Here is a 19,776-nt window from a genome sequence, read left to right as displayed (position 1 = left end):
GGAAAAATAGGATACTGTGGAAAATGGCAGGTGACTTCTCAGGCTAAGTCCTAGGAGGCATCAGGGCTTCTCTCTCCCTCTTTCTTGGGTTCAACTGCCCAATCTCAAAGACATTCAAATGCTCTATGGAGACGCCAGTGTAGAGATGAACTGAGGCCTCCAGCCAACAGCCATAGGAGTCGGCAGTTGTGAAAACGGATCTTTCAGGCCCAGTCAAGCCCCGGCTGATAGGCTGATCACACTCTCATGGGAGACGCGGAGTCCGAACCACCCAGCTAAGATGCTCTCCTGAACCACAGGAGCCACAGAAACTGTGAGATAGTGTTCGTCATTGTTAGCCATCAGGTTTCAGAGGAATTAGTCAAGAGCAATAGATTAATATGTCTCCAAATTAATTTTCCCTCTGAGCAGAGCACATTAGATCTGAATGTGATATCTGCATCCCTCCTGCTATTCCAGGGTTTATTGTTTGCTTCTGTTCTTGCTCTTGGCTACAGTTCAGATAACTGAGGTCACAGAAAGTCCCTGCAGATACATAAATAAACTGGTACTGCATAACCACAGAGCCCCCTAAGGCCAACATGGCAGTGTGCGGCTCTCCAGATTGTGCTGTGTTGGTTAAGACCCCACCAAAGTTGGCTACACCCTCTAGCACCTGGTCACCTCACTCAGGGGTGACCAGCCTTTGGGAAAACTAGCTGATATCAAAATAAACATTTTTAGCTACAGAACGATGGTGTCATTCCACAGTGAAGAGACTAGTGTATCCCATTTTAAGAGACTTAACCCCTCCCTGAATAGTTTCTCTTCTGTAAAAGGGCGTAACTATTTCCACCTTGTAAGGCTTTGTGAGGATTATACAGCTAATACTTACAGAGTTCCTGATGCCTCACACACAGCACATGCTTAATATCATTATTATTACAACTTCTAGGATTGCATAACTATTCCCTGAATCTCCCAAGCTAGAACTTAACTCCTTCCTGTCCCTTGCTCTGCGTATTGAGCCAATTGCCACATTACATCAAGTCTACCTCCTAAATACTCTGTACATCATTCCTTTCTCCCATGTCATCCTCTCTCCATGGCCACTCTCTTAGTTTAGGCCTTCATCAGTTCTTGCCTAGCACAGTCCGGGAGTCTCCAGTCCAGCGCCATCCAATCGAGTCGCCGTGCCACTGTTAGGGTTACCTTTAAGGACATGAACTCAATCATTTCACCACCTTCCACAGCTTCCCATGGCTCACGGCGCCAGAATCACCCGGGGAGTCGGGGACTGTGAAAATACATGCTCCAGGGTGCCACTCCAGACTCTGCAACAGATTCTGAAATGATGTTCTCCGAGCAGAGAGCCAACTGCATTTAGGCAGCAGTTCAGAAAGGGGTTCCCGTGGATTCTGCAGACTCAAGGTAGAGGAGAGCCAGGAAACCCTCTCACTGGATATACGTTCCCCTCTTGGCCTCCGTATGTGCGCTTTTCTCGGTATGTGGCCCCGTTTTTGTTTGTTTGTTTCTGGGATACAGCCAATACTGGGATTTGCACCTTTAGAAAACAATGCTAAAAAAAAAAAAAAAAAAAAAAGCTGGCAGTGCCACCTGTGGATTCTCCCCCAGGAAATAACAGACGTTAAAAGGACTGCTCTTCAGTGAGGCCCACCAACAGTCTAGATTTCATCCAAAAGCACAACAAATGTCATAATAGCATTTGTGGGAGGAGCTGCTGGCAACTGAGGAGTTGTAAAAGAGAGGACAAGCAGGCTTTCTCTGGGACGTGAGCGTATTCCAGCCACTAAGAAAGCAAAGTGGAGGAAAATTCCCATCTCTAGGTCTGGGTTTAACATCTCCCATCAAGGTGGAAATCATCAAATGATCTAAGATGCTTAAGGTGGTCCCAGGTGCCCTGGCGATAAAAGGTGCCCAGAACACAAGACGGATTACCCCGAGGGGCAGGAACCCCAGGACCGTTCGCATTCAGGCCTAGCAGTGGGGGAACTCCTAATGTGGGTGGGGCTCATCCATCAGGCCCTCAGGGGTGGGGTCAGGTGAGCCCGCAAAGCTTGGAGACCTACGCTTTGGACCTTCTCTGCTAGAGAGAACATACTTCCGTGTTCACCCGCCGTCCGAGGGATTAAGTCTTAGTTCTTGGTCGTTTGGTGGTGTAGGTGTCACCAGGCCTGGGGGCCAAGCTGCACTGCGTTTTTACCATGCAGGCCACGTACACCCCTAAGCATTTTTTTAAAAAAAGATTTTATTTTTGAGAGAGGGAGAGGCAGAGACACAGGCAGAGGGAGAAGCAGGCTCCATGCAGGAGCCCGACGTGGGACTCGATCCCGGGTCTCCAGGATCACGCCCTGGGCCAAAGGCGGCGCTAAACCGCTGAGCCACCCGGGCTGCGCCGCCCCCCCCCCCGTTTTTTTTTTAAAGACTATTCATGAGAGACAGACAGGGAGGGGCAGAGACAGGCAGAGGAGAGGGAGGGGCAGAGACAGGCAGAGGAGACGCGGGCTCCCCACGTCGGGACTCGATCCCCGGACCCCGAGGCCCCGCCCGGAGCCCCCCGGACCGCGAGGTCACGCCCCGGGACCCCAAGGTCACGCCCTGAGACCGCAGGACCGCGAGGCCACGCCCCGGGACGCCGAGGTCATGCCGGGATCGCAGGACCCCGAGGCCCCGCCCGGAGCCCCCCGGACCGCGAGGTCACGCCCCGGACCCCGAGGCCCCGCCCCGCCCCGCCCCGCCCCGCGGCCGCCCTGGGTCCCAGCGTCCGGGGCGCGGACGAGGAGCTCGCGGGGCGGGCGGCGGGGATCCCCGCGGAGTCCCGGGCCCGGCCCCACCAACGCCCCGCGGGGGCGGCGCCGCTTCGCCCCTCCCCCCGGGCCTTGGTGCCGCGCGCGCGCCACGCCCCGAGCCTGGGTCTGCGCGCCCCGGACGAGCTCCCGCCGCGCGCCATGAGCGGCTCCCTGCGGCCCAGGCCCGGCGGCTGGCGGCGGGCGGCCACGGTGGTGCTGGCGGCCGGCTGGGCGCGCCCGAGCCCCGCCGCGCCCCCGCTGCCCCCGCTGCCCGCCGGCGGCTTCCGCCTGCTGCTGCTGCAGCGCTGCCAGGACCAGGGCTTCCTGCCCGGCGCGCACGTCTTCCCGGGCGGCGTGCAGGACGCGGCCGACCGCTCGGCCGACTGGCTGCGCCTGTTCGCGCCGCTCCACGGCCCGCCGCGCTTCGGCCTGCGCCCCGCGCGCCCGCCGCCGCGCCCGTTCCCGGGCCTGCCCGACACCGACGGGGCCGCCGCGGCGCAGCCCGATGACGCGGCCCCCGCGGCGCTGCCCGATGACGTGGCCGCCCGCGTGTGCGCCGTCCGCGAGGCGTTCGAGGAGGCGGGCGTGCTGCTGCTGCGGCCCCGCGGCGCCCGGCCCGCCGCGCCCGAGCCGGCCCGGGCCCTGCCGCCGCCCCCGGGGCTGGACGCCTGGCGCGAGCGCGTGCGCCGCGACCCGCGCCTCTTCCTGAGCCTGTGCGAGCAGCTCGACTGCGCGCCCGACATCTGGGCGCTGCACGACTGGGGCGGCTGGCTCACGCCCTTCACGCGCCCCGGCGGCCGCCGCTTCGACACGTCCTTCTTCCTGTGCTGCCTGAGCGAGCCGCCGCCGGTGCGGCCGGACGGGAGCGAGGTGGTGCGCTGCCAGGTGGGGCGCGCGGGGATGCAGTGAGCGGGGATGCAGTGAGCGGCGAGCGGCGGGCGCCGGGCAGGTGCACCCTGCTGACCCCCGCCTGATCTGAGCTGCAGCGGGGCCGGGGCAGGTGCACCCTGCTGACCCCCCGCCTGATCTGAGCTGCGGGGTCCCGGGGCAGCGTGCACCTTGCTGACCTCCCGCCTGATCTGAGCTGCAGCGGGGCCAGGGCAGGTGCACCCTGCTGACCTCCCGCCTGATCTGAGCTGCGGGGTCCCGGGGCAGCGTGCACCTTGCTGACCTCCCGCCTGATCTGAGCTGCGGGGGTCCCGGAGCAGCGTGCACCTTGCTGACTCCCGCCTGATCTGAGCTGCGGGGGTCCCGGGGCAGCGTGCACCTTGCTGACCCCCGCCTGATCTGAGCTGCAGCGGGGCCGGGGCAGCGTGCACCTTGCTGACCTCCCGCCTGATCTGAGCTGCGGGGGTCCCGGGGCAGCGTGCACCTTGCTGACCTCCCGCCTGATCTGAGCTGCGGGGGTCCCGGGGCAGCGTGCACCTTGCTGGCCTCCCGCCGGATGGGGAGCTTGCCCGCGCAGCGCTCCTTAGGTAGTGAGTAGCCAGCTGGGAGGGGGGTGCGGGGGCGGGTCAGAAACCAGAGGTGACCTTTCCACCGAATGCATAAGGCTTTCTGCAGCATCCTCAAGTTGTGAGGTCGAAAACTGAACCGAATCCCCATGGGTGTAGCTGCAGTGTGGGCATGGCAGCCGAGCTGTGCAGCCCCGCAGGCCAAGCCAGCACCTGGCTGGAGGGCTCCCTGCTTTCCCCAGCTGCTTCGGAGACCCGGAGGCCCTGTGCTCCCCACCCCCACCCCCAGGGGGGAGCTCCCTGGAGCTGCACGAAGCTGCTCAGCTGCCAGGCTCCTTCCTAAGCACTTCGCCTGCGGTTGCCTCGTGTCATGTCCACGCAGTCTAGTTATGCCTCAGGACAACGTACTTTACTGTGATTGAGGCCCTAAACGTATTGAGATTTGTTTTGTGGCCACAAGTAGGATTCCGTCGTGGTAAATGTTCCCTTTGCACCTAAAAAAGAATAACGCTGTGCCGGGTGCGGTGCTTGCAAAAACATCAATTTGGTTAAATTCGTTGGTGGCGCCTTTCAGTTCTTCGGTACGGTTTCCTTGTTCTATTGGATACTGATAGGAAGGCTAGAAAAAAAGTCTTTTTATATTTTTTATTTATTTATTCATAAGAGAGACCAAGAGAGAAGGAGAGGCAGAGACACAGGCAGAAGGAGAAGCAGGCTCCATGCAGGGAGCCCAATGTGGGACTCGAACACGGGTCTCCAAGATCACGTTCTGGGCCAAAGGCGGTGCTAAACTGCTGAGCCACCCGGACTGCCCAGATATTTTCTTTTTTTAAGTAATCTCTACACTCAACATGGGGCTTGTATTCACAACTCTGAGATCAAGAGTTGCAAGCTCTACTGGCCAAGCAAGCCAGGCGCCCCAGGAATAGGGACATTTCTAATGAGTCATTGTGGATATCTTTTTCTCTTTTAGTTCTGTCAAGTTTTCCTTCATGCATTTTTTTAAAAAGACTTTAATGATTTATTCATGAGAGACCCAGAGAGAGAGATACACACACACAGTCAGAGGGAGAAGCAGGCTCCTTGCAGGGAGCCCAACGTGGGACTCTATCCCAGGTTTCCAGGATCAGGCCCTGGGCTGAAGGCGGCGCTAAACCGCTGAGCCACCGGGGCTGCCCACATTTCAGATCTTCTGACAGTGAATCTTGTAAATTGTGTTTATCTGAAAAATACTTTATTTTGCCTTTTTTTTTTTTTTTTAAGTATTTTTGGCCGGGTGCAGAATGATAGTCACTACTTAAAGATGTTGCTTTGGTATATTCTAATTGGTGTAATTTATAATGAGAAGTCTGCTTTTAACTATTTGTTTCTCTGTACACAATATGGGGTTCTTTTTGTTTTGGTTTGTTTTGTTTTGTTTTGGTGTGTGTGGCTCCTCTAAATATTTCCTCTTAATCATTGGTGTTCATCAATTTGATCACTATTGTGCACGGTTTTCTTTTTTGTCTTATTTGTTCCTTCAGATATTTTTCACCTTCCTCTATTTCCTGGGATTCCAATTACACATTTACATTGGACCACTTGATAATGTCACTGATACCTTTTTCATTTTTTCTTCAAATATTTTTCTCTCTGTGCATTATTTTGAATAGATTCTATTGCTACATTTTCAGCTCTGTGTCATATGTAGCATCTAGTCTGCTGTACTATCCTGTGTATTTTTCACTTCAGATCTTTTTCATTAACAAACCTCTTGAGGAGGAGGAAGGTTTGTTATCAAATTTTTTCACGTTGTCTCAGAGGAATCAAGCACATTAATGAATTAATTATACAACTTCGTTCGATTTGGGTAGCACTCCAATGATTTCCAATCTTTGATTGCGTTTGGAATAAGCCTTAGGAACCCTGACCTTTATCTTCCACAGTGGTCATCTCCATCAGAGGCAACTGAGAGTTTCACGAAAAAAGAAATTTGGCTGGCACCTCCACAATTCTATGAAATAAGAAGACTCGCTAACTTTACCTCTCTCTCTGACTTGCACAAATTTTGCTTGGACGGTACATCGGAAGGAATAGAAAAATGGATGCCAATCACGTTTTTAACTGCCAACGCAATGGTCCAGCTTTTACCAGGTAAGTCAGTGAAGCATCAGTGCTTTTTCATATTTAGTGGTCATATTTAATGCACGGGGCTGTATGGCAGTATTGCATAACACAGACACAAATTACCGTCTGCTTTACACAATGCAGCAGTTTATTAAGTAAGGTCAAAGTCTGTAAGATATCCATAGTGTTTATTATAGCCAGAAGTTCTGAATAACTCACTTTACACATGTGCATATACGTTTATTTAAATGTTTCCTAGACATTGACAAAGTTTTTTCTTATATATTATCTTACTTTTTTACATTTTAGTTTCGTTTTTTTGTTGTTTTTTTTTTGTTTTGTTTTTTTGTTTGTTTTTTACTTTTTAATTTTGAATGGTGAGAGCAAACTATGAAGTTGAGAACATCTGTTTTCGAGTACACTCTATTAAGAATTTGAATTATGAGAAATTGTCAGTTTATTTGAATTAGGGAGTTTGTTGGTAGTCGATTGTTGGGCACGTGCCAGGCAGGGGTTTTATGGCAGTTTAGAATAGAACTTTGTGACCTGTCTCCCAGCTACTTGGCTCAGTTCTCAGAACAGCGATGATATTTGTTCCTCATCCTACAGTGGGATGGTTTAGCAGTTTTGACGTGTAAGTGTTAATTTCTGTAATTTAACCTTAAAATCCTTAGAACAGCCCACATAGAAACCCAAAAATACATGGATATCACGGCCAATATTAATATTGACTAGGATAAAGCAAGTCATGAGCTAGTGTAGAAGGGATAGTTTGTGATGAAAAAAATACCAGTCATAAATATTTATGTGCCCAAAGAAAATTCTTGCCTGGTGACTGGGGAGGCGGGGGAAGTAGGTATTAAAAACACAAGAAAGAAATTTAGGTAAGCTCATAAAATTAGAGTTACTTAATGCCTATCTCAGCTCCAAACACGACATAGAGGAAAATAAATAAATACCAATGTATATGTGGCTAACGTTTTGGAATATCTTGTAAAATAACAGTGTGGAATCAAAATAACTATATTTCAGGAGATGAATTGTACTCAGAAGATTCAGAATATTTAGAAAATGTTATGTCCTCTGGAAAAAAGATTGAAGACATCATGAAGGAAAGCAAGACGCTTCACCGACTAGTGTTATACAGCCACCATGTGTTTAACATCCACGTGACTATCCAGTCAAAGCATAAACATATTTATCCTAAGACCTACATAGTAAGTAAGAGCCGTTTGTAGAGTACTTATTTGTACTCGCTTAGTTGCCTGTTTGAAGCTGTCCTACCGAATACTGAGGGGTGACCAGACTTGCTTGGAACCTAAGGACCTGCCTGGAAGCTACAGTACAGACTTTCACATTTCAAGTCTACTGTAGCACTTCTTTGCTTATTTCGCCTTTCTGTTACCTTCTGGTAACATCCAGTGTCAATAAAGCATTAACAATCTTGTTCCCAGAATGAGGAGAAGACGTTGCAGAACGGTTCCTACTTCTGTGTTGTTTTATTATCAGCGGTTTAAGTAAGATGTTCTACTGCCATTGTCTGGTATTTTCGCACTTTCCGTGATGTGCTTACGAGATGGATCCATGCCTTCCTTAGATGTGCTGGAATTCGTCAAAGCATGTCTAATGAGGGTCAACAGGAGTAGACGGAGACAACCCTTCAGGCAACAGTGTCATTATTTTCTTGTTCTGCCTTTAGCTTGATGATTTAACAGACAATTCTGGTTATTACCAAATGGCCTTAGTTACTAGGTTTACCCAGTGGGAAACATGAAGCCATTAATAAAAGCCATAATTAGGGGCGCCTGGGTGACTCTGTCCGTTAAGCATCTCCTTTCGGCTCAGCTCATGATCCCAGGGTCCCGGGCTCGAGCCTCATGTCGGGCTCCCTGCTCCGTGGGGAGTCTGCTTCTCCCTCTGCCTTTCCCCCGGCTTGTATGCTCTCTCTCTCACTCACTCACTCTCTCCCTCTCAAATAAACAAATAAAATCTTAAAAAAAAAAAAGTAATTATTTTAACTCTGGAGCAGTAGCTAATGAATACAAAGAGATTAGAGAGAAGTAAAATCTAGTCATTCGATGGTTTTTATTAATGATGTTTATTTTCCGTGCTTTTAATATGGATAATTTTCTTCACGTTCTCTTAAGAGCAATACTGTTTATTGATTATTAAAGATGGGAAGTGGCTAAGACATCAGTTCTGTTTCAGATCCTTGACTAGGTTATGCATCATACAGTGGATTTTATGTTTCATGAAATGTCTTTGTTTTCCTACCTATAAAATGGAGGTACTGATGAATAAGGAATATGTGGATTACTTAACCTTGGCTAGAGGAATACATCTAGATGAGTGGTTCACCCAGGGCACTTTGGCCGCTCAAGAGACTGTGAACAGTGTCTGGAAACATTTTTGGTTGTCACAGCTGAGAACAAGATGCTTCTACCATCTAGTTAGGGGAGGCCAGGGTGCGGCTTAATATCCTAGGACAGCTGTCCACAACAATTACCTGGCCAAGGTTGGGAAACTCTGGATCTAAAGTAAAATCTGTTTTCTGCAGTGAATGGTTCCGATGTCTAAATTTTGAGAACCATATACTGTTAGCATTCCCTCTGGCTTCTGGATCTACAGAAGTTCTCACTGCGGCAGCCTCGGTAGCTCAGCGGTTTAGCACCACCTTCGGCTCGGGGTGTGATCCTGGAGACCCGGGATCGAGTCCCACGTCGGGCTCCCTGCATGGAGCCTGCTTCTCCCTCTGCCTGTGTCTCTGCCTCTCTCTGTGTCTCTCATGAATAAATAAATAAAATCTTTAAAAAAATAAAAAGTTCTCCTCACTGATGTCCAGCCTTGGGCATAATATTCTTTCAATCTCACAGAAAATAGAATGTCACAGCTGGAAGAGAAGTCCCTGAACACCAATACTTGCCAGGTAGGAAACCGAGAAACAGATTAGCCCAGCGGCTAGTGCCGTACCCAGGAGAGGAACCGGATCCTTTGTCAAGCAAGTGACATCTGCTTTACCTATTGCCCAAAGCAGACATGTAAACAATTCTACCCCCTGCGTCTTGGTGTCAGAGCCGCCAAGGAAACCACAGCACAGCCAAGCACTGGGTGGACTAATGCTGTATTCACCGAGAAGAGGCAGAGCGGAGTCAGCTACCGCAGCGCACGCCAGTCCTCCACGGCCAGTCCTCCCTGCAGGTGACACTGGGCAGTTGACCTGCAAACGCCCCTCTTGTGTCCTCCCCACAGTGGGCGGATACAGTAGTGGGATCGGCCACGTGTCGGCAGGAGGGTGTTCCAGGCTCGCTCACGTGGCTGGGAGAGGCTCACAAGACTCCCAACTCTCCTAGTCCTGCACCCTTTCTGCTGGAGTTACACGGCTCGGGGTGATCTTAGGAGATGTGACAAAGTAATGTGACTTCGTTTTGTTCGGAAAGATGTGTTTTTGTTGTCTTTTTCATGTGAATGGAACTTTGCCTCCTTCCAAGAATTCTTTCTGAGAGACTCACGTAACTGCCTACCTGTCGTGATATCCAAATGCCTCAACACATTGGGGAGTCCCTGGGTGGCTCAGCGGTTCAGCGCCTGCCTTTGGCCCAGGGCGTGATCCTGGAGTCCCGAGATCGAGTCCTGCGTCGGGCTCCCTGCATGGAGGCTGCTTCTTCCTCTGCCTGTGTCTCTGCCTCTCTCTCTCATGAATAAATAAATAAAATATTTTTAAAAAATCTTTAAAAAAAATGCCCCAACACAAAATTACAGGGCCGTCGTCATGAGCTGATGGAGTGTTGTTTTAGAGCCTAGCTGGCGAGTGTTTGTGGCATTTACCGTATGCTCTTCTGGTACCAATACCTCCTGTATGTGAGGCACGTAGGCCTCAGATGCAGAAGGAGGAAGCTGACCACGTGTCCCTACTCCTAGACCCCTTCCTGCCCCCACTGGCATCCCTGCTCCATGCCATCTCATCCAGGACTCAGCCAGGAACTCTTTTTCTACAATACTAAACAGCCTTCTGCAACTGAAGTCACAAACTCAGGAATAAATACGAAGTCCATATGCATTTCCATTACCTTCTTTTGCTGATTCCTTTGAATGACTTCCCTGAGAATCCATAACTGGGCAGGCATCAGCATTCCAGGTTAACATGTCTTGTCCTCACAGCTGTTTGTTCCTTTTTTTTTTTTACAGCTGTTTGTTCCTAAAAATGAGAGTGCCCAATAGTAGGGAGACACAAAGGGCTCAGGTGTAAGGAGACTTCTCTCCTGTGGGATAACTCCTATTTGGGCATACGTTGTTCCTGGCCGTCCCTTCTCTTTTTTTTTTTTTTTTTTTTTTTTCTGACCGTCCCTTCTCAAACCTCTCTTTAGCTTTGAACCTCTCCGCAACATTTGGCGATTTTCCGCTCCTCCTTGCTTCTCTTCAGCTACTCGTTCTCTCCTAACTTGTAACCAATCTAGAACCCCCTCAGTACCTGTTCCCAGACCCTCTTGTATCCTTGGCTGACGGAAGCAACTTCCAGGTCACATCCTTTATAAAGGGAACTGCTTGCCCTCCACTTTCTCTTTTTCCTTCTCACTGGCTGAAAATTCTGACAACTGGAGCAGCTCCCTGGGACCCAGAGACCAAAGCCAGATGTTAGGACAGAACTGCCTGCCAGACTTGGACTGCTCACCTCTTGCTTGTTCCGTGAAAGAAAATATAAGCCACTTGGGGCACCTGGGTGACTCCGCAGTTAGGCGTCTGCCTTTGGCTCAGGGCCTGATCCTGGAGTCCCAGGATCGAGTCCCACGTCGGGCTCCCTGCATGGAGCCTGCTTCTCTCTCTGCCTGTGCCTGTGCCTCTCTCTCTCTCTCTGGGTCTCTCGTGAATAAATAAATAAAATCATACAATCTTTTTTTTTAAGCTTGTATTTATTTATTCACAAGAGACCCAGAGATTGAGGCCGAGACCCAGGCAGAGGGAGAAGCAGGCTCCATGCAGGGACCCCCATGCAGGTCTGGATCCTGGGACCCCGGGGTCACACCCTGAGCCAAAGGCAAACACCTAACCGCTGAGCTACCCAGGGAGCCCCATAAATCCTATAATCAAATATATATAAGTCACTATATTTTGGGGTCTCTTTGGTAAAACAGTTAAGCTTGTTTCCTAACCTATAATTGTCCCTTTTAAGCACAGTCTCCCCTATATCAGAAATCTACCAGTGATTTAAGCTAAAAAATATTAGTCATTCTTGATTCCTCCTTTTCCTTGATTTGTACACCCAGGTGACTAGCAAGTCCCGTTGATTCTGTTGCCCACAGTCACCTGGACTATCCCATCTTGTCCTCTGCGCTGCCATCGCCTCAGCTATAGCTCACCTCGCCAACTCGAGCAGCCCTGTAACAAATGTGAGAACTAGTCTCTCCATCTCCATTCTCAAGCTCATGACGTGTTCTCTCCTATTGAACTGGAAAAGTGCTCTCGGTATAAAAATGTGATCCATGTCCTGTCACTGCCTTCATTAAAACCCTTCAGTGGCTTTTTTCTCTGACCTCATACACTCTTCTCCTACACTCCCATCAGAAGGTTCTTCTTTCTGTTCCTTGATTACTCAAAGTCCTTTCCCACCTCGGGATCTTTGCACATACTGTCACCTTGAAACAAACCTGGATCTCTGAACTATTTTTGTTCTGGAGTCTCTCCGTTACTACTGCCCCAGGAAAACAGGTGAGGATGAGCATCCAACATGTGGATCATTTATATCTATAAAAGAAAATTCTAGGACAAAGAGAAGATGAACATTGTTTAGAGAAGAGAATAAAGTTTCCTGGAGCTGAAGAAAAATGTTGATCTTTCAGATAAAAAGATCCTGTTGCTGTCAAAGGAGAATTAACAAAAATGGTCCAATAGCTGGATGATATTTTGAATTTCAAAGATAAAGAATGCACAGATTTTCAGGAAGAAAAAGCGAAGATGGGGATCCCTGGGTGGCGCAGCGGTTTGGCGCCTGCCTTTGGCCCAGGGTGTGATCCTGGAGACCCGGGATCGAATCCCACGTCAGGCTCCCGGTGCATGGAGCCTGCTTCTCCCTCTGCCTGTGTCTCTGCCTCCCTCTCTCTCTCTCTCTCTCTGTGTGACTATCATAAATAAATAAAAGTTTTAAAAAAAACTACCTTTAAAAAAAAAAAAGAAAAAGAGAAGATTGTCCACAAAACCAGGCTTCTATGTATGTGTCACACTATAACAGGGTATACCGAGCCATATTTGTTGCTGACCAGTATTAAATGCACCCCTATAAGCCTTATAGCCTATTTGGCCACGGCTTAATTTTTTTTTTTAATCCTGGGTTTTACTTGGTGGCTTTTCATTTGAGATTTCAGCACCTATGTTGACATGTGAAATTAGTCTATATAACTCTTTGTGTTATCTTTCTCCGGTTTTAATATTGGGGCTTAACTTATGCAGGTTAAGTCCTTATGAAAACACACTGGGAATAATCTTTTCATCTTATATCATGAAGTAATTTTCTAAAAGATTTTATTTTTAAGCCATCTGTACACACAATGTGGGGCTGGAACCCCCAACCCTGAGATCAAGGATCACATGCTTCGCCAACTAAGCCAGCCAGACGCCCTTGTGGAGTATTTTTTTAAAATTTATTATTGAGGTATAATCAATATATTGCATCACTTTTAGGTGTACAACACGATGATTCGATATCTGTATAGATCTTGAAATGATCACTACAATAAGTCTAGCTGACCTCTGTCCCCATACATAGCCACAAAAAAGATTGATTTCTGTTGATGAGACCTTTTAAGATCTACTCTTAACAATTTTCAAATACATAATACAATAGTATTAACTATCATCACCATGCTGTACATCACATACCCATGACTTTTTTATTTTGGGGTGATGTCCAAAACAAGGCTCCCCACTAGCTAGTGGGTGGGTGTGTTGGGGAAACAGGTTACAGGTACAGATACTGATCCCCTTCAGCCTCAAAGGGCAGGGAGCTCCCGCTGCAGCAGTCCTGACTCTTCACCCCAGCATGATGTAGAGACGCTTCCATTTTCCTTGAGTTGTGTTGTGAAAAAGTTTGGGAAACATCACATTGTAGCATGGGTTCTAGTCAAAAGAAAAAAAAAACGTGTTGACCCCAGCTGACCTGGGAGATAGCTGTACTCCGCACGCTCTCTGGGGCTTGGGAACTCCTGGCACCTCCTGTTTAAATAAGATCTGGTCCTTTCGCATCTCTTTCAGGTGAGTTGGTCCTGCCAGGTGCCTCCACTGGGGGAGAAGCCTGGTTAGCCCAGGTCAGCAACAGGTGTACGCATGCTTGGCAGCTGTGTCTCCCTCAGGACTGGAAGTCCACACTCTTCTCTCCAGCTCTCCTGCCTGAGACCTGGAGCCAATGATGTCACCTGACCTTGTGAGATCTATAACAGACTTGTAAAGCTGGACGCTTTTGTGAGCATCGTTTCCCAAAAACCTAGCCCCACAAGCGTCGTACTCTCTTAAAACTGGTGCCATTTTTTTTGCCATCTCGTTGGCTCCCCTGACTAGCAAATTAATGCCTTTGGACATGGGCTTACTTTTTTTTTTTTCCCCCACAATCAAGATATTGAGGAATTCACCTATAAAACCAGTAAGCCTGACTTTTAATGATCTGACTCTAGCTGTGCTTCCTTTGATTTTTTAAGGACTCGTCATTTCTCTTATTTGTTGGCTTGTTCAAGTGTCAGAGAGAGATTCCTGAGATAGTAATGACAGCCACCCCTCCCTGAGTGCTTCTCGGGTGCCCTTTATTTCACATAGAGTGACCCCATCTAATGGTCTCATTTTTTTTTTTTTTTAGGTGAGAAAAACTGAGGCGTCCAGGTGTTCCAAATTCAGAGAACTCCTGGGTGCCCCAACAGCATCAACACGCGCGGGTTAGAGCCCCCGTCCAGGGGGGCTGCAGTCTGGTGACCCGGGTGGCCAGTGACAGCCGGGGGGGGGGGGGGGCCCCTGCCACCTAAGGGCCAGGTGGGAGGAAATCTGGGGCCGAAGCAGGAGGTGGGGGGGCGGGGAGGGGGTGTCCCCAGCTCTGCATTGGCGGCCTGCGCGCGGCTTCCTGACCCCTGGGGCCTCCAGGTGGGGCGGGGGGCGGGGCGGGGGGAGCCCGCGGGGGGGCGGGGGGCCACGTGACCCGGGCCCCGCCCCGCCGCGCGCGCCCCGCCCCGCCCCGCCCCTGCGCAGGGAGGCCGGCGGTTGCCCGGGCCGTTGGCGGGGCCTTCTGGAAGGCTCGAGGCGCGCGCGGTGGCCGAGCCCGGGGCCCCGACGGCGGGATCGGCCGGCACCCGGCCTTCGAGGGAGCGGCGGCCCGGAGGCCCGGCGGGGGCGCGGGAAGATGCTCGAGGTGCTGGTGCTGAAGGTGAGCGAGCGCCCCGCCCCGCCCCGTCCCCGCGCAGGGGCCGCCCCGGGCTCCCCGCTCCCGGCCCCCGGCTCCCGGCCCCCGGCCCGCGGGTGGGCTGCCGCGTGCGCCCCGCCCCGCCCCGCCCCGCCTGCGCATCCTCGACGCGCCCTTCCGCCCCGGCGCGCCCGCGTATGGCCAGGGACACGGGCTGCAAAGGCACTCGTGGCCCCGGGCCCCGAAACTCCCCCGGTGCCCCCCCGCTCCCCGGCCCGGGACTTGGGGGCCGCCCGACGGCTCCTCCCCGGCGCGCGCACCTCGGCCGCGGCGCAACCACCGCTCCACGCGCGCCCGGCCCGGCCGCCCCCGGCCTCTGGGGGCCCCTCCCCGCGCCTGCGCCCGCGCCCGCGCCCCCGCTCCGGTGATGCTCGGTACCCAACCCCCGCCCCCCCGCCCCGCTCCGGTGATGCTCGGGTCCCCCGGGCTCCGCTCCCGGGGCTCCGGTGATGCTCGGCCCCCGCTCCGGTGATGCTCGGTACCCAACCCCCCCCCCCCGCCCCGCTCCGGTGATGCCCGGCCCCTGGGGCTCCGGTGATGCTCGGTACCCAACCCCCCCCCCCCCCGCCCCGCTCCGGTGATGCCCGGCCCCTGGGGCTCCGGTGATGCTCGGTCCCGGCCGGGTGGAGGGAGGTGGGACCCGCCCGCAGCTGCAGTTTCGTGTCTCAGGGAAGACGGTGGAGACTTACCTGCATCTCAGGTGAGATGGGGGGGACACTGAGGCATACTGTGTTCACAAGGTGACTTGGAGGGAGGAGTTTAGATACCAGAGAAAAGGGCTGGCTTTCAGTCCCTTGGAAAAGGAAATCCAGACTTTTTTTTTTTTTTTTTTGAATCATGCTTCTTTGGGCAGAGGAGAGGAACGTAGCAAATGATGGGATTTTGAAAAACCATCAACTTTCTCTCTCTTGTTTTAGGGCTTAGGTAGGTGATTTATATGAGGAGAGATCACGAACATTTGAAGCATCTGATTCTCAAAGAGGATTCATTCCAAGACTTTTAGGGGTTTCAGATCCAATTAGCAGGCCCCTCTCCATCGCCAGTCCTAAATAGGCATCTCCAGTTTCTCCTTTGGAAAGACAGGGCTCTTCTGGGGTCACGGATCCTACCACGTGCAAAATCCCCTGGGACAGAATTTTTGGCAAGGGGGAGGGGGTGTTGCTTTCTCCCTGCCTCAGACTGGGGAAGCGACCCCTGTCTTGGATACTTTTCTCTACCCTGTACCCTGTCAGCTCTGGTCTGCCCACACCTCCAGTTCTTACCTGTTCACCCCCAGCAGAGTTTCTGTGCAATATGGGAGTAGTTCGCATCATTAGAAATTATTTTTAAATTTTTAAAAGTTAACAGTTTATATTTGTTGTAAGAGATTTTAGAAATAAAAACATAACTAGCATTGCAAGGCTGTTAGGGTGAGTCTAGTGAAGAAAAAGGTGTTGATTAAAAATATGTATTAAAGCAGTGCAGCAACATGCCACGGTGGGGAGTGCAGTGAGACGGGAGGGGGGGGGATGGTGTACGTGGGCTTGTTCTCCCAGCAGGGCTGCAGGAGAAAAGGATTAGCCGTGGCATCTGATAAGAAAGGTGATCGGACTGGAAAAGCCCCAGGGCCTTTGGTCTAACAGTCAAGCTGTGTTCCAGCCAACTACCTTTCTGGACAGCGAGGCGTGGACCCTTCAAGTGGACAGCTTGTGCCAGGAGGGGTGGCAGGAGCTAAGCAAACACGGGTGACACGGGTGAAATTCTGAAAGCTGCAGGCTGTGGTAAAACAGCTGTTCTCTGACTCACATGAACGAATTCAGTGCTGTCCATGGAATCCACAAACAGCATCTCAGGAGTGGTTTTCCTACCAAAGGAGGCCGCGTTGAGATTGAAAGTCCAAGGACCTCTCCTGTCAACATGACTATACGTGGCCAAGGCTTACTGTTGGGTTTGGAATTGTCACGGCATTTTAAAAATTAACATCTTAATTTTTACAATCGACCTTGGCAAATGTGTTCGACTAAAATATCTGGAGTTATTATGGAAATACCATACACTAAGGGGAATTGAACAGGAATTAAAAATTAGATGATGCTATAAATCACACTTGGACGCACATATTACCGAATATGGGGAATGAGACGCTCACAACGTAATTACTCAGGGAAGTGAAAGTAAAAGGAAATAACAAATAATGTAGGAAACAACATAGAAAAGGTAGATCAATCATTCCTGAGGAATAATAAAGAACACGTCTAATTCAATTAAACCCTATTAATGATGTGAAATACTTAGTTCTCTTGCCAGATAAATGATTCTGCTTTTGCTTGAATAAAATTTAAGTATTTGAGTTTGGATATTAGGGGTAAAGGAGAAGAAAGTGGACCAAAATTTGATATAGATGATATTTTTCCAATGGAAATACAACAGACACACAAGGGGGAAAAAATGTGTAAGGCTGGTGTTTACAATGTGGGCAGTGTTGCTTTCTAGACTTGGCTGGAAGCAGCCAGTGTCAGAGCTGGGGTGGCACCGTACCCTAGTGAGCCCACCCCTCCCAGGAAAGCATGTGTTCCCAGCTGGTAAAACTGAACCCGGCCTACAGTTCTGAGGCTTTACAGGCTGGGTTTTTTTTTAAAGAAAAAAAAAGATAAATTCTGGCAACTTCAAAGGATCTGTGATGCCTTAAAAATTTGTTTAAGCATTTTTCTCCAACTTGATATTTTGAAGATTTTCAAATATAAAAACAAGTTACAAAAACCATATTGAGAAGAACCATATGTTCTCTACCCAAATTATTAACAATTTGTTGGTTTGCATATTTCTTTATAAATAGATATATAGAGAATTATTTGCTTTTTTGCTGAACCATTTGAGAATTAGTTGAGAACCCTAGGTCCTTACACATGTATTTCCTGAGAAAAAAGACCTAACATCATCATTCTGTAATTATCCCACTTGAGAAATTTAACATTGATCCGATACCATGACACATGGTTTATGTTCAAATTTCTCTAGTTGTCCCAATAATATATTCTAGAGTTTCTCTGCTCCAGGATCCAGTAAAAAAATTGTACATTGTGTTTAGTTTTCATGGCCTCTTGGTCTCCTTTAATTTAGGTCAGTTTCCTGGCTTTTTTGTGTCACTGAAATTTATGAAGGACAAGGGAAGTCGCTTAGCAAAATATCACTCAATTCGGATTTGTCTGTTTCTTCATGTTTATGTTTAGGTCAGGCATTTTTAGTAAAAATACTGCATGAGCGATATCCCATCAGAGGACAAGCAGCCCTTTAAAAAATCATTCCTTGTGATTAAAAATAATTTAAAATGTAGCTTTTTATTAGGAATTATTCTAGACATACAAAGAAGTATAAAAGATACAATCACAAACACCTGGACATCCGCCACTTAGCCTTGTCCAATCTTTTGACATTTTGCCATGTTTGCTTCACATCTTTTTTTTTTTAAGATTGTATTTATTTTAGAGAGAGCAGGTGCACTGGTGAGTGTGGAGAAGGGCAGAGGTAGAGCATCTCAAGCAGACTCCCCGCTCTGAGAGCAGAGCCTGTGGTGGGACTTGATCTCACCCCCCTGACGTCATGACCTGAGCCAAAACCAAGAGTCTGATGCTTAACTGAGTGAGTCCCCCCTCCAGGGACCCTTCTTTTTTTTTAACTCATAAACTAGTTTTTAAATTGAGGTATGATTTACATATGGTAAAATTCTTTTTCATGTAGAATTCTGTGACATTTTGAAAGATGCGTACAGTCCTGTAGCCACCACCATAGTCCAAGCAGAGAGCAGTTCCATCACCCCTCCGTGACCTTGTGTTCCTTCATGGCCCTTTCTTTGCCGCACTCTACGTCCTGTGCAACCATTGGTCTTTACCCTATTAGTTTTGCCTTTTCCAGGATGTTGTAAAAATGGAAACGTGGGATCCCTGGGTGGCGCAGCGGTTTGGCGCCTGCCTTTGGCCCGGGGCGCGATCTTGGAGTCCCGGGATCGAATCCCATGTCAGGCTCCCGGTGCATGGAGCCTGCTTCTCCCTCTGCCTGTGTCTCTGCCTGTGTGTGTGTGTGTGTGTGTGTGTGTGTGTGTGTGTGACTATCATAAATAAATTTAAAAAAGAGATTTTATTTATTTGAGAGAGCATGAGCAGAGGGGAGCAGCACAAGGAGAAGGAGAAGCAGACTCCTGGCTGAGCAGGGAGCCTGACACGGGGCTCCATCCCAGTACCCAGGATCATGACCTGAACCAAAGTCAGACACTTAATTGACTGAGCCGCCCTGGAGCCCCCATTTGAGTTAATTTTTGTAGCTGGTGCGAAGAATGGATCAAAGCTCATTTTTGTGCATATGGATAACTAATTGTTCCAGTACCATTTGTTAAAAAAACTACCCTTTCTCCACCGAATTGCTTTTGTGCCTTTGAGAATCAGTTGACGATGTATGTGTGGGTCTGTTTCTGTGCTGTTGGTTTATGTGTCTGTGCTTTCTCCAGTATCACACTGTTCAGTCTTCCAACTGTGTTGTTCTTTTTCAGAATTATTTGAGCCATTCTAGTTCCTTGCCTTTCCAATGAGAATTTCACAGTGAGTTCATTGATTTCTCAATTCCTGCTGGAATTGAGTTGCGTTTGTAGATCATTGTGGGGAAAATTAACATCTCAACAATCCATGAACACAGTATATTGGCATAAAGGTCTTCCTTGATCTATTTGATCAGTTTGTGTACCTGTGAACACACACAAATCTTGCATATGTTTTGTTGGATTCAGTCCTGAGTAAGCCTGTTTTTTACTGCTGTTGAAAAAGGTACTATTTTTTAAATTTAAATTTCCAGTTTTCATTGCTAAATATAGATGTGCAGTTGAATATATGACTTTGTACGCGAGAACCTTGTTAGAGCCGCTTACTAGTTCTAATATATTTTTGATAGATTCCTTAGGGTTTTCCATTGAGATAACTGTGGATAGAGACACTTTTCTTTCTTCATTTCTAGTCTTGCTGACCTTTTC

At 49.4% G+C, this 19,776-nt stretch overlaps 2 protein-coding genes across 5 annotated transcripts in view; both read left to right on the top strand.

Annotated features, from left to right (window-relative positions):
• The first annotated feature begins 2,828 nt into the window (after positions 1-2,828).
• NUDT19 (nudix hydrolase 19) lies at positions 2,829-8,540 on the top strand. Its single transcript, XM_041745686.1, has 3 exons — positions 2,829-3,674; positions 6,169-6,376; positions 7,382-8,540. The coding sequence occupies exons 1-3, from the start codon at positions 2,949-2,951 to the stop codon at positions 7,585-7,587; spliced, it is 1,140 nt and encodes a 379-aa protein (XP_041601620.1). The 5' UTR covers positions 2,829-2,948; the 3' UTR covers positions 7,588-8,540.
• Positions 8,541-14,496: 5,956 nt separating this feature from the next.
• The window catches only part of TDRD12 (tudor domain containing 12), a 69,297-nt gene continuing 64,017 nt past the window's right edge, over positions 14,497-19,776 (top strand). For 2 of the 4 annotated variants that reach the window (XM_041744095.1, XM_041744093.1), the window contains exon 1: positions 15,359-15,480. In XM_041744095.1, coding sequence (XP_041600029.1) covers positions 15,361-15,480 — 120 coding nt within the window. In that variant the 5' untranslated portion in view covers positions 15,359-15,360. Of the gene's footprint in view, positions 14,745-15,356; positions 15,481-19,776 lie in introns of those variants that run through there. The other 2 variants (XM_041744096.1, XM_041744094.1) reach the window with 2 other exon arrangements.

Source organism: Vulpes lagopus, chromosome 2, assembly GCF_018345385.1.
Source record: "Vulpes lagopus strain Blue_001 chromosome 2, ASM1834538v1, whole genome shotgun sequence".
NCBI classification, from domain to species: domain Eukaryota; kingdom Metazoa; phylum Chordata; class Mammalia; order Carnivora; family Canidae; genus Vulpes; species Vulpes lagopus.
Note: the sequence above shows the minus strand (reverse complement) of the source record. Positions and strands in the feature narration are given on the sequence as shown.